Genomic DNA, 21,689 nt, shown 5'->3' with positions numbered 1-21,689 from the left:
CTTTTGAGCTACATCACTCACTAACAGATTCCTCCTGCATTCCATCTCACTACTCATGTGTTCTTGCCTGGTTGACTGCTCCTGAGAGCCTGCTGTGCTTTGAAGGAGCCAGTGCAGCCCTGAGGGCTCTAAGCTGCCTCATCAAAGAGTATTCTGTTTTCACAGAACCCACACGCTGTGAGGACAGTAAGTCCATACTGGTGAGTAGTCTACACCCACCAGAGCCCTACTCTGAGCACTCCAGTGTTCAGACAGAGCAAGTACTGCAAGATTCATCCTGTGTTCAGAGGAATATACGTGCATTTGCCTGTCTGTATACAGTCGAATTAATGGTCACTCAAGCTATCTTACTGCCTAAAAAAAAGAGGAAGTAACTTTTAACTCCTGCCAGCAGAGGGTGGAGAGCTGCAATGCACATAGCATGTTGAAGATTTGCTCTCAAGCATCCCACTGCATTAGTCTCTGCATCTTATTTTGACTCATCTAAAACCTGATGCATGCCTGACTTGCCAAAGCAAGATGATTACCCCATTCTAATGATTATACTTCTTCTTTCTCAAAAAAAGAAAAAAGCTATTGGAAAGCACTTAGTTCAGAAAGAACTGAATTTTTTATTCCATGACACCCATACAATCACTTTCTATTGTAAGAATTTAAGACTTTAAAAATCCTATTATGTTGATAATTTTAAATTTAATTTGCATAAACAAATTAAATGCTGTTGAAAACATTAATTTTCCTGTTGTTACAGGTATTAATGTGCAATAATATTTGGGTCACTTCCCACAGCCAGTGTTAATTTTTTCAGTCTTCTATCTACTACTCGAGCTGATAATTTTCTGATATTTCACAGCTGAGATCCTGTCTATATTCAAAACCTGTCATTAACACCAATGAGAACTGTTGGGGGAAGAATATTACAGAAGCATGAGGACCTAAAAGTTTGGATTTGTGTAAAAAAATATAAAATCATAATTTCTGTAGAAATTTCTACTCCTAAAATAAGTTGTACCATCTTATTAAAAACTCAAGCTTGCATTGAAGTTTGATACAACAGAGAAAAGAACATTATATTGACCTAATGGAAAATCTACTGCTATTTTTTGGCACAAAATCATTGCTATGGATAAACAGAGACATTTCTGTATTAAAGTTTTATGTCCCTATTTAATTCAAATATATACTTTTTTAAAAAAGACTTTCAAGTGTTCTCATCAGTTTCATTTTAGAATGTGCAAACAAATACATTACTTACTGCTGCTTTTATCTAGCCAGGTTAAGGGTTGTGATGATCCATTTCTCATCCAAGAAATAGGAATAATCCAGGTGTTACTTGACAAATAAAAGGATATTATTAAAATTCTTATATTTAAAAATCCCTCTTAGCTGATGCTAAACTACAGTGCAGATTAGTTCCATCCTACAAGAATATCCATCTACCTTCTGTCCTCTCTGATGCATGCAACCTCATCAGATAATGGCCTTTCTGCTGGATCAGCATTTATCTTCTCCAAAAGGGAGCTTTAGCATGGCTTTTAAAAGGCATTCATATCAAGAATATTGTTCAGTGCTAGGTACTTCAATACCATTGTTTTTCTGTTCTGTCTTTCCTTCTCCAGGCAGCAATTTTATTCTCCTCACTTTTTACACTTCATCCTATTTCTGGAGACCTTAAATCTACTTTTCAGAAGCACATCTACCAAAAAAAGGCTTCAGGAAAGCAATACAACTGTCTTTCCAACAAGTGTCATTTCTTTTCTGAGGAAATGTAAAACTCCCTTCTGGTAAAAGAGATGAAAGCTTCAAATGCCGGGAAAATTCTGTAATATGGGTCCTGGGCTTTCTTACATTTGCACAGTAATTTGTGCTTGCTAACTGTACAGGACTTCACACTTGTGACATAGAATTCCTGATCTGAGCTAACCAAGAACATTGAATGGATTAATGCTTTACAGTTCCTGGAGATCGGGAGCAAAGGAAACCCTTTGGCTCTTGTCAAAATTCCTTTTGTCCGTTTGTGTTACCAGCCATAATTTCCAAGGAAAAACTGCTTTGGATTTTGCTCTTTTTCCTCATATGACAATTCATCTCATGAGCTCCATCCATGCACTCCCAAACTCATAAAAACTGCTTCTTCATAAATGCTCAAACCCTAGCCAGCAGTTTCCTAAGTGGGTGACGAAAGGCAGCTACCTGTATCATCATTTTCAGACATCTAGTAAGTTTTCAAAAGCCCCAGACACTTAGCAATGCTCACTGACAAGAACTTAAAACTCTTGTTTGGGCATCAGCACTTTCTGAGAAAGGGGTCATTTATTTAAGTATTTAAATGCAGCCCTTCTATCCTTGTCAGGCAGAAGAGACTGGGAATGTGTGCACTGGAAGGAAGCTCAGTGTGGTGCATCCAGGTCCCCACACCTGACGGATGAGGAAAGGAGAAAATGCCAGGCAAAAATCCTGCCTGCAACACGCTCAGCACCTGCGTCTGATTTGGAAAAGTCACTGTCCCAGAGGAAAGCAACTTTGTGGAAAAACAAGCAAGATCTGCAGAACTATTGCAAACTCCAGCAAAATCTCAAACAGATTTTGCTTGACTGCTCATCACAAGAAAAAAACATAAGTTAAAAAGTCAGATGATCAAAACATATTGTTGTAACTGAAGCATTTCCTGTCAAAAAACAGGGTGTAAACATACAATAAAAACACAAGCTAAACATACTTGTAAGAATCAGTACTCTTTCTATTGTTTTTATTAAAAAATTGTTCCTGTCTGATTGTTCCCGAAGTTAGATTTAACGTTAAAACTGGAAACCCATTCTGGCATGTCCAGGAATCCATTATTTGCTTTACAGGTGCTGGCAACTGAATTTCATCCTGTGCATCTACGACCTGAAAGTGAAAGAGAAATTAGAAATGGTTATGATGAGCAGGTACTTACTGATACTGCTTCAGTGAAACTCAGGGAGTGCTCCTAACGTAGAGAAAATAATGCTTAGCAGCTTGCTGGTCTTTGGCTCATGCAAAAAGTCAATGTAACAAATTCCAAGGAATCTTTCTGACATCCTAATAAAGACATAATACAGGCATAAGCCATTTTCAGGAATTATGAAATACTGAGATGACATTTTTCATTCTACAACCTGCTGCTAACCTTTTCCTTTTTAGTGTTAATATACTTACACATCTCTATAGCTATGACAGACTTGACTAGTTAATTTCATTCAAATAGAACTGATGCAACACAAATATTTTTAAGTGTCATAATAAACTGAACTAGTAAAGACAAATTGGGAGAGACATTAAGCTGGAGCCCAAACCAGTGTGAATTGGCACAGTCTTCACTGACTTAAAATGTATCTGAATTGCGCATCTGAAATTCTAGCACTTCCACTCTAAAGACAGAATCTGAAACACAAGAAGCCTTCTTCAGAGGACCAGGAAGGTGGATTTTTAAAAAAAGAACCTAATATTAGCATATGTTTTCTTAGTCAGATCTCTGCCAAAACCATTGCAGGGTGAAATGCTGAGCTACTGCCCTGAGTAGAGACTCTGCTGGATCTGTGACATCCCAGCATCTTTGATCATCAAGTCTAAGGCATCACACACTCTGATCTAGCAAAACCTACGCTCCAGAGAAATTTCATATAGGCTTATGTAATTACCATGGAAGCCAAAACTTTGCCTGGTCCTGATTTCCTATCTCATCTCTCTGCTCCTTGTACTCAGTCCCACTGATCTCAGGTGCAGCAGAACAGCCAAATAAACACTTGGGAAGATGCCAGCTGAGGAACTGGCAAAGCAAATCTTATGCAGGAGAAAGACTGCACTACAGCCAGCCACATTCCAATGCAGTCTTCTACAAACAGTTTATGCCTTTAATTTGTACTGGGCCAAACAGCAGGAAAAGAATACTAGAGACATAAAATGAGTACCATCTGTATGTGGGTCCACAGATCATCTTGATTAGCATTTGAGAAGGAAAATTCTTTCAGATAGGACTGGGAGGAAACAAAGAGAAGCATCAGAATCCATGGAGATTCAGTGAAAACCATTAACAAAGCAAGCAATTCATACAACTGGAAATTTCAAACTTATAAATCAAGACAAAGAAGGTTGTTTTTTCAAACTTACAGTAAGTGCTCTGATGAACAACTTTTCAGTCAGGAAACCAGAAAGCATCCAGGTTACAGAAGCCCCCTAGAGTACAAAAAAAAAAAAAAAAAAAAGGAGAAAAAATGAACTATTATTGCAATTACTGCTGCAATATTTTTTCAAATATTCCAGAGATGCTAGTTGGTCTACACCCACACTTCATATTTCACAGAGATTAAAGATGTTTTCACCTCCTCCTTCATAGCCAAGTAGATTTGCAACACCCAATAAATTTGTGTGTGCAGCAGAAACATGTTTTGAATGACAAAGTAGTATTGTTCAACACTTCCTCCAAAACCTACCTTATACCATTAGCTTAGAATCTGCAAGAAATAGGAAAAAAATTCTCTTTTTTTACCTTGCTGTATGTGATGTTGTCAAAAAGAGACATTAAAGAAAATGATCCTTTGATCTTGTCTTCACTCTCTGACAGTGATCGAGCTATTTCACTGTCTTCCCTTAAGACAGGTTGTACAACATGAGCATAAAAGATTTTATCCTGCAAGAAGAAGACAATTCTTGTCATGTGAGATGAACAGAAGATACTAATTTTCTGGAGAGAATGAGGAGTATGGAATTAGCACTATTATGAATAATTTCTCTATAAGCAAGATCCCCAACTCCCTAGCTTTCTACTGAAGAACAAGGGACCATATACCTGATCCTGACATTTCCTACATCAGTGACCAGTGAAAATATTACATCTTCAAAGTACTGTGGGCTTGGGCCTGACAGTCATTAACAGTGTAATCCTCAGGCAAAAATAAGTCAACTGTATTAAACAACAAATTAACAAATACTCAAAACTGAAAGCCTGTATTTCATTTATTTCTGCTATGAATACGGTAGCATTTTCCTCCTAATTTCCCTGTTTCTTCTGCTGCAACCCTGAGCAATAACCTAAAACCTAAGCTACTGGAGGTGCAGGGTTTAGCTGCGTGGCATTGCTGCTGTCACCCCGCGAGAAACAGGGAAGGAAAGTGGCTCCTGAGAAAATGTCTCCTGAGTAATTGTCACCTACCATGGTCAACAGCTGAGGGAAGGGCCTGAAGCATCTCTCCTGTAAGAGCAGGCTAAGAGAGCTGGGACTGCTCCCCTGGGTAGAGAAGGCTCAGAGGGATCTCTGCAGTGTTGTGTGTATGTATGTGTGTGTGTGCCTGAGGGGAAGCTGAGCGGGGACGGAGCCAGCCCAGTGACAGGACCAGAGGCAGTGGGCACACACTGAAACACAGCCAGTTCTCTCTGAGCACCAGGAGCAGCTTTCCCACTGTGGAGGTGACTGAGCATTTCCACAGGTTGCCCCGAGAGGTTGTAGAACCTCCATCCCTGGAGCAAAAACTGTCTCGGCACCGCCTTGGGCAGCTGGATCTTCTGTGGCCCTGCTTGTGCAGGGAGGCTGGACAAGATGACCCGCACATGTGCCTGCTAACCTCAGCCATTGTCTGGCTCTGTGAACATTTATGACCCACAAAACTGCAAGATCTACGTTCTTACACCTGTGTGATTAATTCTGCACTCCCAAGGCACATTATCTACCCGCAATGTATCAAACAGAATTATTGCCCAGTATTAAAATTTACTTTATGGACACAAATGACAACTCCTGATTTTCAGACAGGCAAGCTTCTAAATTAAATGTCTAAATTTTAATAAAGTCAAGTATTTATTTCCAATTTACAATTCGGAGACCTTAACACTTTTCACTGGTATTAAGACACTGTATTGGAGAGAATAAAGTGAGCTGTTGTTGAGGTTCATAGGAGAAGGTTGGCATATCTCATGACCTAGAACTACTCCTGACAGGAATTGTTTGGCATGTCTTTATGAGTTTCCAATCAAACATATAATTAAGAGCTTTGGTGAATGCAAAAAGGAAATTGACAAATTGTTGCCCGGCTTGCAAGGGTTGCAGGAGTGAAGAGATAGACTAGAATCTTGACTTCATGATCAGAAGGCTGGATTTATTAATTTATGATATATGTTACATTATGACTATGCTAATAGGAATAGAGAGAAAAGTTCAGAAGCCGCTAAGCTAAGAATAGAAAAGGAATGAATCAACAAAGGAGCTCTCCCTGATTCTGTCCGTGAGAGAGCTCAGTCTTTGACTGGCCCGTAATTGTACACATCCAACATGGGCCAATCACAGGTGCACCTGTTGCATTCCACAGCAGCAGATAACCAGTGTTTACATTCTCTTTCTGGGGCCTCAGCTTCCCAGAAGGGGGAAAAATCCTAAAGAAAGGATTTTTCACAAAAGATGTCTGTGACAACAAACGATGTTTCAATTTAGCCACTTAAAAAGCACCCTGGAGAAACTGCCCAGACTCAAGGCCCTCCCTTCCTTCAGAAGATGATGGCGCCATGTGCAGACATTTAAGATTGCAGGGCAAGTGCACCTCATGCATCTCATGGCTGCAATTAGCAGTCCCTATCCATCTGTCTCTCAGTTTAACAATGGACAGAGTCTTCTAACGTGCTATGGGATGATTTATGCTTATTCCCATTTGCGCAGAACAGGAAGGAATTCTACCCTGCTGTTGGATTAGCTATTGAATTTGTCTTATCTACAACCAGATATCCAGGGACCCAGTGGGGTAAGCAGACTCAAAATGACCCAGCCTAATCTGTGCCTCGTAAAGATAGTGGAGGACTGGGATAATTAGAAAAGAGCCTGGCAGGTGAGGAGGAAAACCATCAGCTACAACAGGACCCAGGAGAGAAATCTGGGTTTGCTGCATGACAGATCTAGGGCCAAACAGCCACGCAGAATCCCAGCTGTCCACCTGTCCTCTGCACCAGCCACAGAGGGCTGGATATGATCCCAGTGCCCCCTCAGATGGAGACCTACAGGGGAAGAATCAGGACTGACTGATCTTTCCCCCAGGAGTGACATTTATAATAGCACTGTTTGATTAGCTCCCATCTCCTGCCCCTTCCTTCCCTTTGTGCACGATGGAACCTGGCTAGTGAGCGTTGGCACTTACCAGTGAAAGCTTGGGCTCAACAAAGGTGGCTCCCAGGTACTCAAAGTAAGATGCCAGGCCCTCGTTAAGCCACAGGTCATTCCACCAGTTCATGGTAACCAGATTTCCAAACCACTTAAATTGAAAGAAAAAAAATCTCAAAATCCTCTTGGAGTGCTGTTTTCACTTTTTTTTGCAGGTTAAACAGCTTTTGCAGGTTAAACACAGATAAACAGGCTGAAGTAACTTTATTTAATGTCTGTGTGTGAATTGAATAAAATGCTGAATGTTCTTTCAAGTAGTGAAAATTCAGTAGAAAAAGGCATATTTTAGAAAAATCAGAAGTTCAGGGCAGTAATTTTTAAATTGCTTCATCTACAATTTCCTACCATAAGGGTCCAACTCAGTGCATTATGTCATTCTGATAGAAAATTTAATTTTAAAGACTTCTCAATATAAATTAAATTTCTAAAATATCATACCAGGCTATGAGTAAAAGTAGGACATCAATCAAGCAATTACAAAATCATATTTCCATGCTCTTAGCAAAGAGAAATTGTCAAAAGAATATCACACAAAACTGGGGAAATAACCATTTCCAAAACCAGCAAATCCCTCTCATGGCAAGTACAAATCTTCCAAAACAGGTGCTGTGTTCTCATATCTGGCATTTAATATTTAACAAAAAACCTATCATTTCTGGATTTATATTTTATTTGCTAATTCTTAAAAACCAAAACTACAAGTTTATTGTAAAATAGATTGTAGTTAACCGCTGACATTTATTTAATTGGCCTCCTGTAAAAACATTCTACTCATCTGAAGATCTGCAAAGTTACAGACATTGTCAGAAAGGCATAAATGTGCACTAGCCAAGTTAAGCTATTTTTGCTAATTTTACTGACTAAATGCAAGTAGTTGTTGCTCAAGCAAATAACAGGAAATTAAACACTGTCAATAAGGAAGTGCAACTGTATTATCATTCCAAATAAAGTAAGAAAGAATTTGGAAATCTCTATGAAAGCCGGGCAAAGATCCAGCGCAAAGTATTTTCACAAAGTTAATTTTGTTCTATTGTACTATGGGCTGTGTCTTAGAGAAAAACAAATAACCTTTGCAGTGTGTACGTGCACTGTCCCTACAAAAGGACACTGATGAACTCAGTGTGAGTGTCCTGACAAAGTACTAAGTTTATTGTGTGGACAGTAGTGTCATCCCTACATCCCCAGAGTATCTTCTCTCGTGGCATTTAAGTACTGTGCAAGGAAAAAACCAAGTGTCCCATTAACAGTTTCATATCAATGAGTCCTGTGCAATGAGCATGCAGTCTGAAAGATGAGAGAACCTACTTTTAACATTGCTTTATCAGCAGAACATATGATCAAACAGGCTTTCAGTCCTCTAGTGCTCACACACACCCTCTACTGTTAAGTGATTATTTTGCTTCTATTAATCAGTAACTGCATCATCAGCAACCATGAGGAAACAATGTCACAGGCAAATACATGTACAGAATTTTTTACCACATGCCTGGTGTCCTAGTTCATGTGACACAACTAAGGCAATCATTGCCTTCCTGCTTGTGAATTCATCACTTGGGAGGTTCATCAATGATGCTTCTTGGAAAATCATTAGCCCCCAGTTTTCCATACCACCTGCCCCAAAATCAGGCAGTGCAACCAGATCTAAATTGATTCAAACAGAAACACACAGAAAAAAGTTATCTTAAACATTTTCATAAATAAAATGCTCACAGTTTTAAGGCTCACAATGGCTCAGCACCCCATTGAAGGATACTACATGGTAGTGCTTCTTTGTGGCATTACAGCAAAACTTGCAAATGATGGCTGAAATTTCTTCTTGTCATGCTTTTCACCTATGATGCCGTTCTTTCAGGAAGCCACATAATTAATTTCCACAAAGCCCAGATCTGTACTGTATCATCTACCTACAAATGTTCTGAATTAAAATGGACGTAAGAAGAGAATATATATTCACTGCTGGCTGTCAGAAATCTTTCTCTGTGAGCTTCTCTTATGTTTAGGTAGGGTTATAATTACCTTTTTTCAGCCTAGCAACTGACAACAAAGAAGTCTTGCTCCTTCAGCTGTGTGAGAAAAGGTATCTTTTCCACTCTTGTTTGAAAGGTGCCTTAGAAACATCATCTCTTTATTTACACAATACACAGGCATTAGTTTTCCAGTTCAAATGTGAGAGCCGGACAAAACATCAGGGTCTCAAGGAAAGATATACTGTTTAAACTCAGCAGGGAAAATCAAAATTTGGAAAAGGTGTACAGAACATTTAGAAGCAGCTGACCACAAGAAAGCTGCAGACCAAAAGCAAGGCAATTAATGCAAGCATGGTGCTGAATCCCTTTACAGGTAGGCTGCGTCTCAGCTGGGATTATTGCCTCCATCTTACAGCAAAGGTGTTTCACTTCTGGTGGGGCAGCCCTTATCCAGCCTTGGGGCAGGAGACCTCACTTACAACAGCATTAAAATCAGGTGTAGACAAACCCTGGGTTAAAGACCCTAGGTTTAAATGTGTTTTTTTTCTTAATTTCACATTTAAGTTTGCAATAGAAATCTCTTGCATTTACATGGAGGCACTCTTGATTGGTCTAATTTTACCATTTTTTAAGTGAAACTTTAAAGAAAGACACTGGGAAATCCAGTGGATACTGCAAGGCATTACAGTGGGGATTGTAATGGTATTACAGCCCTCTCTAAAACTGAAATTCTGCCTAGCAGGAAGTCTACAACACTGTTCCTCTACTTCTGTGGTGTATTAGTTTTATCCTAATGAATTAATGTATTGACATTGCTACTAAACACAGCAATACATGCATGAAACAGAATAATCTACAGCCCTTGCCTAGCTTGTAAGATTACTAAGACTAGAAAATTTGAAGAGTGTAGACTGCATATATTGCATTTTGCAAAAGAAGTGTAGTGAGTAATTCTACAAGTTATTAGAAATATACTGGGAGATAATAAATTCACACATATTAAGAATTATTTTTTTCAAGTGCCAAAATACAGATTTGACAAATCAACAAACTATCCGGTCAAGAAAGGGGGAAATTCCTCTCCCCCAGTCCTGCAATTCTCTAAAATCATTGGCAGGTCCAGAATTAATTTTAGATAAGAACTGTTTACTGTCTTCTCAATATTCTACCCATTTTCCCATAATATTAATGCTGAGTAGCAAACAAACTGTAGAGTGAAACAACATGGTGTCATCGATTTTTTTGTCTGAACCAACTTACCCAATGTCCATTTGAAGCAGAAACAATGTTTTCCTGCAGGCAATCCTCCTTGTTTTTCTGGGGAGGAATGTGCAGGAACACACACCCAAGGCAAGACAGGAATACACTGAAGAAAGTAAGGAATGCTTTGTGGGAACACAGGCTGCATAGAGGCAGCATGAAGGGCATAGGAACTGCAACATCCTTGCGTGCTGTGATCCCAGAGACAGCCCATGCGACTGAACTACACCTTTCTATCCACTTTGTTGTCCAACTCAGCCCTTTTATCAGGAGAATAGGTCTTAAAAATGAGTGGAATGCAAAGGTAAGAGTGTTGAGTTGCAGGTTAGTAAAAGCCATGAGACAGAAAGGAGAATTCAGTGATTTAAAGTTTAGGGGGTTTACTCCATGAATGTGGTAAGCTGTAAAAGGAGAGCCCCAGGAAAAACCCCACAGCTTCTGTGAACATTACACCATCAGCAGCCATTTCTCATCCATTCCAGAAAATAAGTCATCTCACCTGTCTTTGGCAGAGGGTAGCTGACATTAAGTATGTCTTCCAGAAATGAAAATATTGGGCCTGTGATATTTAAAGCATAGTCAACATACCCATTTTTAACTGCCTCCTTCCGGGCCCAAATACGTATCTGCAATAAAACAAGGAAGAATGCTTTTAAACAACCCTCACATTTCATTTTCTTTGCTTCTCCTCTGTGAGTCATTGTTGGAAAAAATGCTGTCTGTCTACACCAGACCATTCAATGAACTTTTAATTTAAAAAAATCCAACTGAAGTTTTACTGGATCTAACAAAATGCAGCACAGACCCTGATCCTGCTAAAATCTAGGGGAGTTCCAGTACTTCAAAAGGACAATGATTTGAATACAACTATACATAGCAGGAACAAATGAAATAATAGTTTCTATTTTCTTAAGTGGAAAACACTGTAAAACCATTGAGAATTACACATCTTAAAACCAATGTATTCCAGTGAGTGTGTCTGAGTGGCAAGCTTGCATTTAGCCCACCTGAAGAGAGAGAAATAGGTGTCCAGAGAGTGTTTGCAGTCCTAACATGCACACATCTCTCCTCCTGAGCTTTCTCTGAGACCACTGGCCTGCCCTTTGCTGGAGAGAGCAGGTGACATCTGAGCAGATGACATCCGTACCTCCAAGTAATGAAGATCACAGCAGCAAGAAATCTTTCCTCTCCTGTGCCCATTGACTTTGTTCCCATTCTGAAAAGAGCAGCTGCTTGCCCAAAAGTGATGGGGTAGCCTGAGAAAAGGTTTTTATCTCCATCTCTGAACAAGAGACTCCTCGCCAGGTGCCCAGCAGCTCAAAACTTTCATATTTCTTGCATCTAAATGCAATGCATGATCTCATAAGGACCTGCACAGCCAAACCCTAAGAGCATGCTTGGAAAACATCAGGATTCAATTCACAATGGAAAAAAAAATAAATTAAGCTTATTCAGACAAGAGAAGCCCTCTTTTCAGCCAAAGCTTCAGAAGAAATTCAAATACCCAATGACTTAATTTTGCTAAACCTTAACACAGCTAGCATCTTAAAATCCTGATCCTAGTATGAAATTTGAGGGTTTCAGTTTACCAGAGACATCAAAACAGGCACAATAAACATGGTCACACAAGTAATGTAGTGGCATAAACTGAGCAACTCTGTCCAAAACCTAGAGACAACCTCTCCACTCAATCTCACAGAACACAGGTGGTGCCTTTTCCCTCTGAAAAAAAGCTCCTTTGATGCTCTGCTCTGCTGACTCATCAGTGCAAGAACCCAGTCCAAGAGCTAGGCCCAAGCAAAAGCCACCACAGCCATAGCTGTAAGTATCCAACAAGTTCAACACAGGAGATGGCAGATCTGATGTACCAAATCCAACCTTCCCTGTAAAAAAGACCCAACGTTGTGCTTCTTAGACAATCTCTGCACTCTCCACTTATATTGCTCCACCTTTTCCCAGCAGGATGAGAGCAAACTAACTGTGAAGTGCTCTCATTTAATAAGAAGATAAAGTAAATATATCTTTAATGGCTTTATGCTTGAACTTACTATTTATTTTGGAAGAACTTGATACATCTTTTCCCCATTAACTTTGAATGAAGGAAAAGAAGTGAAGCAACTGCTGCCCATGCAGTACATTTTTTTTTTACAGCTTCTCTCAGCAAGCCTAGGACATTTTAGTCTAAGAACAAAACTGAATACTCATAGATGAAGAAACTTCAAGGCCAAACCAGTCACTTTTGGAGGCTAAAAGGTGTGCATACTGTGGAATAGAAGGTTAATGTACTGGTATACAAAATGTTTGGAGTTCAGTGTTACTCCAACTGATGTCACCGTGTGCCTCCTCAAAGGACCTTGAGGAACAAGGCACTGAACATCATGCTTTGTCACAGCAGTGGAAATGAGTATGCTTTCCAACTAAGACACCTAAGAAAGTAAGAAGAACATGAGTTATAACAAGTACTTTCTGCAGAGTAGCTGCTCCTAGATTTTAACATACATAGGCCATACATACTTGTGCAGTTATATGAAATGAACAGGACAAGACAACAATCTAATTGTTCCAAAGGAAAACTTTCTGCAGAAATATCTATAGGACAAATGTTAGCAGTTTTGCAACATAAGCATATAGTTTGGGAATGGTATTTAGCACAGTTAGTGTCTGTGATGTCCTCAAACTACATGATGCAGCAGAGGGCCAACTTGTGTTGTAAATTCCTGTAAGGTGTCAGGCAGTCTCATATCTACCTCATTTCCCCGCTCAGTTCTGGTGACGTAATCGAAATCACAAATCACAAAAGCAGTCAAGTAAGTTGACATTTTCAGTGAAGTGTTAAATGTGGTAACTGTCCACAGGCTTCCATTTTCATCCTTCACTTCACATACATCTAGAAAAAAAGCCAAAGAATTATTAAAACCAAAGTTCTCCCATAATAAACAAGGAATTTTGTGTTTTCTGCATGTTTATTTTTTACTCCTTTCTTCAGTATGGTGTATTCCTGCACTGACTGGTATGTTCCTGGGAGAAGGAAAGCAGCCAGACTTGCTGCTACTGATGCGTACCAGTGCCATGACCTTCCATGCAAGCAGCAAAAATTCACTCTTGGGCTTCATGACTGAAGTCTTGGAAGGATATCAAGTCCCATCACTTTTAAGTTGTGGGAAAGCTGAGGATAATTTATCCCATGCTACCTATCTAAAACATACAACCTGTTATGACCAAAATGTTGGTTAGGTCTGCCTAAGAATTATTAAATCAGATACCTTCCCTTTAAGTAAGGAGGACACAGGCAAGATTCTTTGGGGTAGAAAATGCTTCCAAATGATTCTCACAGCAATCCCACCTATTATAACTCCTAAGGGACTTCGCTTCCATGCAAATGTCATAAAACTTTTATGGCTGTAGTGGTTTTACAAAACCATGACAATGGCTGAAAATTATTTAGTTGAAAAATAAAGATCATGGCATTAAACTTCAAAAAAAAAAAAAGAGTTTTTAAGAAGGTGGCAGGAGACCCAATGGATTTCTCTAGGAATACTAAGTTAGAAAATTTGTTTGGAATCTTATACTCCACAGACATCCCCCTGGAGATCCCAGCAAGGGACAGAAGGGGCATCTCCAGAGTCTTATACTCCTCTTGTTCCTATTCTGCACACACACAGGAAGCTAGAATGTCTCTGAGTGGAAAAAAATATTTTAATTTGTTGTAAATACATACTGAGAATTACATAATTACCCTCTTGATGTCACAAATATGGACTTTGCGTTCCTGGGGCTGTGAATTTGCTTTAAAATAATGTCACACAGTATGACAGACACACTAACGAAGCAGTAAATATCAGAAATCAAACTCTGTGCAGCCTTGAGCAGGCAGAGGAGAGCACACCACAACTGATAAAATTGATCAACAGAATGGTTACCATCGGGGGCATTGATTATCAATAAAAGTGCCCAAACTTTTAAGGTCATAGGCATAGATTTTCTGTGCCTTTTGAAGACACTAGCAAATGGACAACAGAACGCTTTTTAAGATGGCATAAACTTCTCAGATGAATTGCACCCTTTTTAAAAGTAATGTAGGGGGAGAAAAAAAGCATACATCAAGTTGTTTACCTACCAATAGCAGGCATGTTGGAAAGAGCCACATAGCTTGGGTCATGGATAATTCTGATATTAAATGTGGCCTTCATGGCAGGTTCATCAAAACATGGGTAAACTCTCCTGGCATACGTTGGTTCCATTTGGGAGGCAATGAGCATACTGTATTAAAAATGCAAATAAGATTAATTCAGCATGCTACAGCTGATCAAAATTATATATGTACATAGAAACAACAAATCAGAAAAAGCAGCAAGTGAAACATGTAGATATGCAGATTTGGAAAAGATTCAGCTATTATTTAAGGTCATGACTAAATCCCCATACCAAACAGCCAGTTCAGTTTGGATGTTTGTAGAGAAAAGCAGTCTTTTTAATTGCATTTGTTTTTTTTTCCTTGCAGGCCTTTTCCAGATTAAATATTTGAGCATTTCTATTTTGTTTGCTAAAATAGAGTTGATTAAAGAGATACAGGAGACCATATCTCTTTACACCTGCTCTTCTCCCTAATGCATGCACTCTTATTAATTAATTACACGTTTACACAACATTGTGATAATTGTTAACTAACTGCATATGCGTGCACTTGCACAACTCTGACAAGTGCCACTGAGAAGTACCCTTGGGAATGCAGCACCAGTGCTGTTCCAGTGCACTGGCAAGCCCAGAATAATATTCAATATTCAATAATATTCAAAAGGATCCTTTATGTCAAGGAGCTACACCTCACGTGGGGCAGATCTCTGTGTCACGCTGTGAGGGATGCACTCCTCCTGTGTGAACCAAGCGAGCTTTGCTCCACTCAGGTGCTCAGCAAGTGGGTCCAGTCAAGGTTAATCCTCCTGTGTGAGGCTGTCAGTGAGAATTCAGCAGTAATTCAAAACTGGAGACTGGACTGGTAAATGGCAGGAACTGCATTAAGAGTAGAAAAGCTGACTACAAATCAGTCACTTTACACCATAGCATCTGCAGCTATCAGTCTTCTGAACTGCAGATAGTGTGGTGCTCCAAGGTTACCCTTGAAGTTGTAAGACCCTTTACCCGGCCCTGGACATGGCTGAACTGTTGACATTTTTTTGTATGTAACATTCAAGATTTTTTATAGGAAACTTTCTCAATAATCTTTATATCCCATCATAACTATAAGTGTAGTTCATTGACTTCTAATCCGTCCATATTTACTAAACACTAAAATACCTATTTGTACTTAATACTTACTCATTGTTAAATATGAACACCTAAATTTACTGTTGGAGTTATCTCTGACTCTTCTCCTGCAACACACACTTGCTAGAAGCAAAAGATAAACCAATGTCTTGTGGCAGAGCTCTCAACAAGCTGTACATCTGAGCTGCTCACACGAAGGCATCCATGCCAAGAATTAGAAAAAATACACATTCAATGGTCCTCAAAGCTCCAGACCTGTCAGCCAAGCAGTACCAGCAGCTGGGCACACAAGAACAGCAAAATCTCCTGCTTCTGTGACCTCACTACTACAGGGCAAATGTTCTTCTGTTGTAGTCCCAACAGTTTATTCCCACCAAGGTGAGAAATGCTTTTTCTTAGCACTGAGGCATCCCAAACAAGCCAGGAGCCATCAGGGCAGTACCCATACCTACAGTGGGTAATGAGTCAGATCTGCACTACGTTCTAGTAATTGGTGCAGAAGCAACTAATAAAAATCAGTGCAAATACTGTGTTTAGTTACATTTTGGAATGCCTGTTCAGCCCTATCCGGTCAAGTGTTTCGTGCATAGGACATATGCAGAGCAAAATTCCAAAAGGATTTCAAGATATTGATATGAACAGTGACATCCATAAAGCCTGCACTTCATAGCACAGCCTATGGGATGCTCTAACCCTGAAGCAGCACACGTGAGCTCATTCCTGGCAGAGCAAGAGCTCTGTGCAGAACGATGAGCAACAAATCCCCTGCATTGTGGATGTTTGAGCCAGCAGTGCTAGAGAAGAGCAAAACTGGTTTCTGTATCTTTCTGCCTACCCAGGTGCTGGTATGGACTACATGCTACATGCAGAATACTGATTCCCATTTCAAGGGGAAACCCTTCACACACCTAAAGCTAGAGAAGTGTGAGTTTCTTCCCTTTTCACTTTCTTTGCTCCTGCAAGCACTGTAGACATGGGTTATCCTTTATGCATAACAAGAGCTCCCATTTTTCAGCGTTTTCTTTTGTGTGTAAGACATGATCAGGTGGTTAGTGGGAATTGTCAGCAACAGTAAAAACACATACAGTCATCAATGGTCAAACTGATAACAACAAATTTCTGTCTTGGATATTCAGTGAAGTTGGAGCTTTGGTTTATTCTTTTTTTGCAGAGGTAAGGTTAAGACTTCTGAAAATAGCTGTCACTCCAAACAGCTTTCCAACCCAGTGCAACAACAGTGGGGTTAGCTGACCAAGAAACATGGCCAATAAAAAAGAAAGTTCACATGGAACAAATATTTCAGGGACTTCACTTCTCAAAGCTTGCCTTGCTCAGACTCTTCTGAAATGAGAGATCTCCAGCAGAAATCACAAAATCCATTAAGGCTTCTAACACACGGGAGAAACACAGAACAGCATGGCCATAGAGGTCACATTTTCTATCACAGCTGCTGGTTTCAGTGAGGTGCTGAGGTCAGAAAGTCTCTGCGGGAAACTGACCCAGGATCTGCTGAAGACTGGTGCGAGTCACTTTAGAGAAATCACAGGACAGCCTGCTGGAGGGGGAAGTTTCCTTGCAGAACAGTAACTGGCTTTGTACTGACAGCTGAAAAGCACTAGAAGTTTTTATGTCATTTCTCATCTATGTAATTCATTAGAATCCAACTTCTTCTGTCATTGATACCTTAACAGACCTTACATATCACTCAAAATTTATCTCCTCCAAGAAACAGCCCTTCAGTGTTTTTGGAACCCATCAGGTTAAGGAAATGGCTGGTAAAGTGATGGCCTAAATCTTGGTGAAGGAAAAATAAGAAGATACTATTGCATACCCTTGATTCAGAGAAAACCTTTTTTAAGCAAAAAAAAGTGCAAAAATCATTCAATAATATCAGCTATGTGTGCAGGAACAAATAAAAAACCAATATATTGCCTCTGCATTTGGTGGATTTTCTTTGATTTATTCCATTGTCTAAATACCACTGTCATCTTTTTAACCAGACTGCAATCTCACATTTCATTAGTGCTTTGCAATGAGCTAAAAATGAAAAGGAGAATTTGTCATAAACCCTCTAAACAACAGGAAACTTAATTATACATGTTATTTGAATTATTTAAAAACTCTTTTTCTTATTTTCTACTGTTCCAGCAAGGCTGATGACAACCTTTTTTTTATCCCACATATTCTGAATTTTATACAGCCTGAATTAAAAAAAAAAAAAATCAGCATCTAATTCAGTGTTTCTTATGTTGTTTAATAAGAGAAAGACCCTTGCAAAAAACCCTTGCAAGAGTATTAAAAAGGTAAGATAAAAAAGTAATTCTTTATTGGAAGCTTCCAGGTGCCTCCACAGGGCACTGTGAGCTTGCCAGTATCAGATTTCTACAATTTTTATAAGTTTAACAAATTATCATATCATATGGACATAACAACCATTGTCCAATTAGAAGAGCAGTTGGTAAGGTAATTTTTCCCCTGGGTACTGTCCTATTGGAGCTGGTCCAGGGCTTCTTTGCCCTACTCCTTGCTAGGACTTCTCAGATTCCGACTGAAAAAAACATAGTTGTTCTTCTTGTAGGTCTTCTACTTGAAAATAAGACTAAACAGTATTTCAGGAATGTATTAGAAGGTTAGCTTATTCCTCTGAAATGTAAGAGAAGGAGTAAGAAAAGTACCAGGATCTGTATAATCACATATAAATGGTCTAAAAAGCTACAAATATATGAAAAAATACTTAAAACCCAAAAATCTTTAGGCATCACTTAGATAGGACTTGATTGAATTAATACCACATCAGAGAGTACATTGGCACAGAATTAAGTAATTAAGGGCTGGTTCCTTTCTAATTTGGATTTTTATAAAATTATGCAAATAAAAAATTCTGGATTTTTCTTATCTTAAATTGCACAAATAATCCTGTGAACAACAATCAGTGAATAAAGAAACAGCAATTAACGAAAACAGAATGTGCTTCCTAAAATACTTATTGTTATACTGCACTTTTCTCTAAGGCTTACCAAATCATCACCTTTTTCTTCAAAAAGGAAAATAAAAAAAAAATAAAACCTGTATAAGTTGTTAAGTTACATTTTCCAGATGTGGCAGACAATGGTATCAAGATTTACACAAGAGCTGGCAGATAAAAAGCCAGCTTGTTGAGAAGAGCCACAGTCCTCCCCCACGTCAGTGAAAACTATTAACTTCATTTTGTGATTTCATGTTATTGCCACTACAGAGCAGCCTCTACAGAGGCTTGAATGTATGGATCTTGTGACTGCATTTTACCTGCTCAAACAAGGAGCCTATGAGCTGCTGAGATAAAGTTTATTTTAGTGGTGTTTACTCAGCAAATCATGACATCTTTGATTATTAAAGAAGAGATAACTTTAAAGACAGCAATTCATCTGCTTCTTCTTCAACTGTCTATTTTGAGAAACTTGTCTTCCAGTGGAAGTACTTAAATTCTAATCTTAAATTTCACTTCTCTTTAGCAGGTTTCACATCCAGAAATGAAAAAGGAAAAGAAAACGAAAAATATTATTTTGAGAGTGAAAATGTTTTAGATTATTGACTACCTAATAAACTCACACTGTACCCAGGACTGATTTTGCAGTTCAAAAGAGGAAGAAAGCATCCTGATAGCACCCACAGTGCAAATCATGGATTGCAGGGTGACAGCTGAACCAGTTCATGTGCATTAGCACCTACAAGGAAGACACAGCTGTCCAAAGCAGCCTCCCATCCTACTCCACCTTGCTTTTGAAACTGCATGTGGTCAAGGTCTCTAAACTCATGCCCAAATACACAGCCAGGATCCCGGGTTCTTGATAAAGACACGGGTTGAGGAGGTGGGGAGCTGTTAGCGCTACGCGGACCCCGCTGGGGCCGGGATGAAGATTCTGGGACGGGCTCCAACCCCCAGGCACTGGGCACAGGTACTGTCTGACCGCCTTGCTGCGCACAAAAAAGGCGCTGAGAGACCAAAAGTTGTCCAGCCGGTGCTGCAGGTGAAGTCACCTGCCGACGGAGAGCCGGGACAGCCTCAGCCGATGCTCTCCGGAGCGCGGAGCGGGCACAGCCCGGAGTGCGCGGCGCGCTCGCTCTGGAGCCGGCGCCGCCAGCCCCGGAGGCGCGGAGCGCTCAGTGCCCGTCCCTCGGCAGGGCTCGCCCGGCGCCGCTCCCGCCTCCTCCCGGCACGGCCGCCCCACCACTGCCGCCGGGGCTCGGGGTGCCCGCCGCGGCCGCCGCCGCCTACCTGCTGTGCCCCCGGTCGGTGTAGCGAGTGAGGAAGAGCCCGTCGAGGTCCTCGTCCAGCCGGCCCTGGAAGCCCAGCTGCAGCACGTAGCGCCGCCCGGCGCGGAGCCGGCCGCGGAGCTCCAACACGGCCACCTCGCCCGCCTCGTCGTGCCGCAGCCCCGCCACCTCCACGGCGGCGCCCGGCTCGGACAGGGGCCCGCGCACGGCGGCGGCCCCGCGGCTCCGCAGCCCGGCGCTGTGCAGCACCGCCGCGTCCGTGTCGCGCAGGCAGCGCACCGTGATGTTCACCTGCCCGGTGAAGGCGAACGGCCCCGCCTGGCCCCGCCGCACCCGCGGCCACAGCTCCAGGTCGTAGTGGAGCGGCAGGAGGTGGCGGGGCAGGCGGCGAACGGAGCCGGCAGCGGGAGCGGGCGGCGGAGCGGCGGCGGGGCCGGGGGCGCGGGGCGAGGGCGGCGGCGGCGTCGCCTCCTGCCGGCAGCGCCCGTAGAGAGCGGCGAGCGCCAGCAGGGCGACCAGCAGCGCCAGCAGCAGCGCGGCCCCCGCGGCCGCCGCCCGCCGCCCCACGTAGAGCCCCCCGGCGCGGGTCCCCATCGCCGCCGCTCTGCGCCCCGACGGCCGCGGCCGCCGCTACTTACGGGGCGGGGGAGTGAGCGCGCCCGAGGGCGGGACGAGCCCGGCCAGGGGAGTCGGGTTCCCCCCGTGCCGCCGGGGAAGCCGCCGCGCCAAGGGCAGCACCGGCGGGGCGGGCGGCCCGGGGACACGGGCCCCGTGCGGGCAGCGGGGCCGCGGCAGCCCCGGGCGGGGGAAGCTGCCGGCTGCCCCCGTCCCGTCTGCCTCAGCAGCCCGCGGGGGAAACGCCACGGCGGGCAGCCAGGCAGTCGCTCCTTATGTACGTGCGAGTGGCCGTGCCGGCGGCGGGGCTGGGCGGGAGATGCCGCATGCCGAGGAGCCCCCGGGAACGAGGGTTACGGCGCTGCCAGGGAACGAGGGATACGGCGCTGCTCGGGAATGAGGGATACGGCACTGACCGGACGGACGGAATGGCCCCCAGTGGTCCCGGCCGTGTCTCAGCGCAGGGCGGAGGCTCGGGGCTGCAGAAAACTCAGGTCCAGAGGCGACCGTAGGGCCGGTAATGGGGGATCTCCATGTACCGGCCAGAAAAAAAAAGCCAAAAAAACCCCAAAAAAACAAAACCAAAAAACTGCATAAATGTTTCTTCATCTTTTACCACAGTGGCAGGAGAAAAAATGAGGAAATGGCAGGGTCATTGAGGAGCACAAGAGTTGTGGTTGGAGTGTTACCTGTTCTCAAGGGAAATCTATGTTAGACGATCGAGTCTGCAAAATCTTTGGTACATAAAGGCGCGACCAGAGTTTTTAATAAATTGTTTAGAGTCCCATTCCTTGCAGCTCAGTTGAGGCTATAAACATCACTGTGCTGTCCATACATATTTAACCTCATTACAATCAATAGGATTAATCCCGTGTTCCCATTTAAACACATACTGAAAGGGTTGGCCAGTTGGTGTCAGATTGCCAGCAAGATTGAAAAATGAAACCTAGTAAAATTTCCTGCTGTTTTTTCTCAGTTGCTCCTTTTCTAAATCACGATGAGCCATGCATTAACAGAGGCAGAAGCCAGGAGCAGTGGTTCTTGGATGCCATTGCCTTAGGCACTTTGTAAATAGGATTACAAGCAGTGTTTCTTTCCCCCCTCCTTTTTTTCTTCTCTTTTTTTTTTCTTTTAATTTACTCTCAACCAACACATTGTCTTGGACC

The 21,689-nt window shown here is 41.9% G+C and overlaps 1 protein-coding gene across 1 annotated transcript in view; it reads right to left on the bottom strand.

Annotated features, from left to right (window-relative positions):
* The window catches only part of LVRN (laeverin), a 33,924-nt gene extending 13,422 nt beyond the window's left edge, over positions 1-20,502 (bottom strand). Inside the window, exons 1-11 of the mRNA XM_064735831.1 lie at positions 19,910-20,502; positions 14,507-14,649; positions 13,137-13,276; positions 10,889-11,015; positions 8,649-8,803; positions 7,140-7,253; positions 4,511-4,651; positions 4,132-4,197; positions 3,933-3,998; positions 2,720-2,889; positions 1,256-1,332 (exon numbers count right to left, since the gene is read on the bottom strand). Coding sequence (XP_064591901.1) covers positions 1,256-1,332; positions 2,720-2,889; positions 3,933-3,998; positions 4,132-4,197; positions 4,511-4,651; positions 7,140-7,253; positions 8,649-8,803; positions 10,889-11,015; positions 13,137-13,276; positions 14,507-14,649; positions 19,910-20,502 — 1,792 coding nt within the window. The remainder of the gene's footprint in view (positions 1-1,255; positions 1,333-2,719; positions 2,890-3,932; positions 3,999-4,131; positions 4,198-4,510; positions 4,652-7,139; positions 7,254-8,648; positions 8,804-10,888; positions 11,016-13,136; positions 13,277-14,506; positions 14,650-19,909) is intronic.
* Positions 20,503-21,689: the final 1,187 nt, after the last annotated feature.

The sequence above is a fragment of the Zonotrichia leucophrys genome, chromosome Z, assembly GCF_028769735.1.
Source record: "Zonotrichia leucophrys gambelii isolate GWCS_2022_RI chromosome Z, RI_Zleu_2.0, whole genome shotgun sequence".
Lineage (NCBI taxonomy): Eukaryota > Metazoa > Chordata > Aves > Passeriformes > Passerellidae > Zonotrichia > Zonotrichia leucophrys.
Note: the sequence above shows the minus strand (reverse complement) of the source record. Positions and strands in the feature narration are given on the sequence as shown.